The sequence below is a fragment of the Lathyrus oleraceus genome, chromosome 4, assembly GCF_024323335.1.
Source record: "Lathyrus oleraceus cultivar Zhongwan6 chromosome 4, CAAS_Psat_ZW6_1.0, whole genome shotgun sequence".
In the NCBI taxonomy this organism is placed as follows: domain Eukaryota; kingdom Viridiplantae; phylum Streptophyta; class Magnoliopsida; order Fabales; family Fabaceae; genus Lathyrus; species Lathyrus oleraceus.
Window position 1 is genome coordinate 286,841,436 of NC_066582.1, and position 4,868 is coordinate 286,846,303.

At 32.8% G+C, this 4,868-nt stretch overlaps 1 protein-coding gene across 1 annotated transcript; it reads right to left on the reverse strand.

Annotated features, from left to right (window-relative positions):
- Nucleotides 1-3,425: 3,425 nt before the first annotated feature.
- On the reverse strand, nucleotides 3,426-4,599 carry LOC127075148 (gibberellin-regulated protein 3). The gene is made up of 4 exons (XM_051016602.1): nucleotides 4,279-4,599; nucleotides 4,132-4,185; nucleotides 3,947-3,986; nucleotides 3,426-3,852 (listed from the first exon to the last, which is right to left on the reverse strand). The coding sequence occupies exons 1-4, from the start codon at nucleotides 4,345-4,347 to the stop codon at nucleotides 3,668-3,670; spliced, it is 348 nt and encodes a 115-aa protein (XP_050872559.1). The 5' UTR covers nucleotides 4,348-4,599; the 3' UTR covers nucleotides 3,426-3,667.
- Nucleotides 4,600-4,868: the final 269 nt, after the last annotated feature.

A 4,868-nucleotide genomic window follows, 5' to 3' on the forward strand; every position in this document is an offset into this window, starting at 1 on the left:
AATGCCAAATCCAACGACCCCTGGAATTCGATGCTCTTGCACCTCCTCTTTTGGATGACGAGATCCAGAGATGGTGGTCGATAGCGTGGATCCACCTAAAGAAGGAAACAAAACACATCACAAACTACTCCTAGAAGGTCGAGTAGTAAATGATGAAACAAACACTTTAATGAGAGACTTACTGATGACAATTAACAAATAATATGCAATCTTGGAGCTATAGAATGAACAATTCAGAGAATCGAAAAACTTAAACCACCACCATTCCAACCTCCAAGGATCTAAAACGACGTAGCCTCAAACTACAGTGATGACTCACATCGATGCTAGAGAGAGGGTGGTGAACGAATGAAGATAACCCGACCGCCCCCTCCGCGAGGCACTCAACGTTACCCTTTAGGCGGGATGATGGGATACAAAGAGCTCGAGGTCACTTTTGTCGAAGAACCACTCACTCCTTGTCCTCCGACGATTCCTTAAAGAAGAAGAAATAAATTTATGAAATTCCTTCAGCATGAGGATCAACGAGTACCCCATCAGTCGGGACTCCAAAAACAATTGGGGATGGGAACTTACGATGGAACAAATGATCACAATGATCATGTAAAATTGTTTGAAGTCCCTCTAAATTTTTGTGGAGCAAGAGCCCATGAATAGTGAAAGTTGTTTGTCCCCACCTTAATGCTTGGAGCCATGACTTGATTTAAAGGGTTCAGGAAAGAGTCTATTTGTTCGTGGGGAGAGCTTCATAAATGCTTTTCTTTGCATTTCATGGCATTCCAAAGGCAACCAAAATCATTGGAAAGTTTAGGATCTATTAGCCAAAAGAAAGATGAGACACTGCAATCTTATATTGAAAGGTTCAACAGGGAAGCGATACTTGTAAAAGCTGTTGATAAAGAGATGAAGAAAAACCTACTCAGTCTCATACTCCAATAAAGATCCAAGTTTTCCAAAAGCATTGACATCAAAGCCCCTAAAATCTTCAACAGCCTGTTAGCTAGAGCCATAAAATATATTAAGTATGAGAAAAAGCTGGAAACAATCATGACAATCTCTCGAGGAGGATTCTAGAAATGAGAAACTAGCAAAAGAGAAAATGAGGAAACCCGACATGGGGCCAAGAAAAAAGGCGAAGGTAAAAAAGAAGACCGAGCCAATCCAATAGGTAAGCATTAAAGTAAAAACCGATATCATAGTAATTGTGCCAACAAAACATATAGTGGCAAGTAAAATTATCATATCCACAAAGTTTTTATTAACCTTATACAAGGAAAAGATGAATGCACTTGCGAAATCAACGCAATGTCTCAGTGCTAGAACAGAGCGCAGAGCACGACTGATTGGTTTTTGTGTAATTGTAAACTAGAGAAATTTTAAAGTAAATGTGATAATTCATATGACTATTCCTATAATAAATATGATTTAATTACAATCTTTTGCAAAATATGTAACTACAACCTTGCAACCCCTCAAATATTGGGAGACTTCAATCGCAAGGTGACCCGTTTCGTCAAAGCAACCCCCTTAATATTTTGAGTCTTTAATCGCAATGAAAAAAGTTTTATAGCGCATAAAACTAGACTCATGATCGAGATTTTTCCCGTCGAAACGCAAACGATCATTACAATATCATAGTTCTACCAATCAGATGAAAAATTACTGTAGGGTCTCATTTCCCTCTAGATCAATTCTCCCGATTTCAGATGGGAGAAAAATTTAGTTCAAATAAAATTATATAATTATAATTAGAAAATCATTACAAAAGTAGTCACATAAGATTAAATTAAATCATATGTTTATGGTATAATAATCTAAATAGAACCTAATCTATTGGACTAACCACTCATTCTTAGAAGATTCATGATTTTTACAATTGGAAAAAAAATATAAAGACTTACAATGATGAAGAACATTCTCCTAATGATAGCCTTTATTTTCACTTTCTGTTAACTCAGAAAAATAGCTTAGACTCTCTAAAATCATACACCTAATGACTAAGCTCGTTTTTCTTATTTATAGGTAAGACTTTGAATTTGCGCAATCATGCCACATTATGCCCTAGCCACACTTTGATTGATAATTTAAAATGCTTTCATGCTCCGGTAGAGAGATAAGATCGTGCCATTGTGTTTTTGGACACATTGCACTTGATCTTTTAATTTTTTTTGCACTTCAAGCATAAAGTTTGTATCACGTCGTTTTCTTGAGATCGTGCCACTTTGACCTTTTGAAGTTGGGCCGCCCGACTGTAAGTTAAAGGAGCACTAAATTTTCATGTAGTTTATAGTTTTCTCTGATTTTACTTCATTCTTTGTGTTTTATCCCTATCCTTTCTTTTTCATCGTAACTTTTAAAGTAAAACACTGAAATTTTCCCGATTAAGATGGTCTTCACGAATCTTCAAATTCTTTATTAAGAACTACAAAATGAAAACACACCAATAGTAAAAAATCTTTAAAATAGGAACTTTAAGTACTAAAAACATAGTGTGCAAGTGTGCTCCTCCAGGTACTTATTGGTAGATTAGTGACAAAGTCATATTATTTCTCTAATTGACTTCAGAACTCTATCATTTTTTTAACTAATACCAATTTAAGAATATATGAATTAATTCTTGAGATGAAGTGATTTCAGTATTTCTCCTAGAAGTCGATGAAGTGATTTCAGTATTTCTCCTAGAAGTCTCTGATCTGTTAATGGTAATTATGGTGACTTAAATTTTAGACTGAGCCCCTTTAAAAGAGAAGTTTTTGTTGCTTGGTTTTTTCACTCTAGTTATTTTTTATTAATTTTTTAATTGGATGTGCTTTTATATTATTTTTTTCCTGATATTTTAATCGGATGTGCTTTTATATTGTTTTTAATGGCTTTTTTGGTTATTTGTACTTTTTTTTATCGACTCTTTTGTAATATTTTTCTTTCTTTTTTAAGGGGACATATCTTATGCTATCTGAAACCACTCCTTATATTTGAATTTATTTACTTGTAAAAAATATGATAAAATATCAATCATATTAGTTTTTAAAGGAGGTATTAATTATGTCTCTAACATAAAATTTATTATAATAAAATTAAACTAATAAATATTATTAAAAGTAAAATAATATATTAATATAAAATTTCATTCTAATAATATGTTAAATAAGTACTAAATGTATAAATACAGCCGTGTTTAATTTTAAAAAAGAATGCAAAATCAATTCAAACAAATTTCACAAAAAGAGGTAAAATAAATGGTCCAATAAAAGTCCACTTCATTTGTTTTCATTTTTCAAACCGATTTGCAATTACTTTAAGTATAATAAACTTTAACACCCCTACTCAATTTCATAAAATCTGAAATAATTTCATTCGTAATCAAAATAAAATTCTCACAAATACATCATAAAATACATTACCATCTCACATAATCCACAAAGTCATAAAGCAAAAGTGTAGTACTTATTCACTAAATGTTTATTCCACATATCAAACTCATTAAGGATAACACCTATAACTCACAAAAAGTACACAAACTAACACACAAATACTTATAATGCATAGAAACTAATCTTGATCAATACTTATAATACATGAAAACTAATCTTAACAAAAAAACTACTAATGTTCTGAATATGTGAATGCGTGATTTCCTGACTGCAAGGAAACCCGGTCCCCGCTTGAACTAGGGGCACTTGGGCTTGTTGCCATGAGTAGTCATACCAGTGTAACACTTTCCACACAATTCTCTCTTACCATAAGTACCTGGAGGAACACACTTGCATCTCAAACAACATGTTGCACAAGCTCTCATGCAAACGTTTTTCCTTGAATGCTTACTACACCTCACATTGCACCTTGTTCTACAGTCTTTAACCCAACAAAAAAAAAGATGAGAAATTAAGAAAGATAAAGAAGTGTGAAAAATCATGAAGTGAAGAAATTAAGCAAATTGAAATCATACCAACAAATAACAAAAGCCTTCTATTAGGTCCTTTTACAACCTTCAACACAAAATACCCTAAGGTTAGAATATTAAACTAATATTTTCTCTTGTGATAGAAAATTCAATTTTTAGATTTATTGAATGATTAATGTATTTGGATCCGATAAAGGGTGACTAGCTACTTAGATAAGAAGACATGCAACCTCAAAATCAGTGAATTGTTCTTGAATGTGGACACTAGAATCAGCACATGATACCTGCAAATTAATCTCAAATCCTTAGCAAAGAATTTTTATTAATTAAAAAAAAATATAGAACTAGTGATTACTATAAGTTTTGGAGCACTTTACCTTAGCCATGCAGAACAACAATGCAGTTATCATAAGCAGAAATGTCAAACATATCCTTTTCTTCTCCATCTCGAGAGTAACACTATCAAAATCATGTTATGTTAAGGAACAAAGACATGGTTTTATAATAGTGATTCTGTTATTGTAATTACCATAACACCCTTTTTCTATTTGTCACTGTTTAGACTTTAGAGAGCTTCTTGGGATTTGTAAGCTAAAAGATAATCTAGTCATCTAACAAAAGTGCTTTGATTGTGATGATTTTCTGTTTTTCTATTCCCATTTTACCCTCTATGTTGGTAGATGTTTTCATGCAATTTAGCTATGATGTTAATATGATTGATGTTGGTTCCATATAGGACCAATTCATGAAAGGATGGTGGGGTCAGGTGAGTAATTCAGCTCTGTCATATCTCTTACGGGGCAGCTTCTCCTTCGTTATATGGTCTCAACTTTCATGACTTGACATGGCATTGATTAATGCTAGCTGTATAGTGAATGACAGATAGATTCTTTCATTTGTTTTTGATGATTTTGATCGACATTTGTCGTTTTGAAACTTTCAATCTGCATGCATGCAATGCAACGAT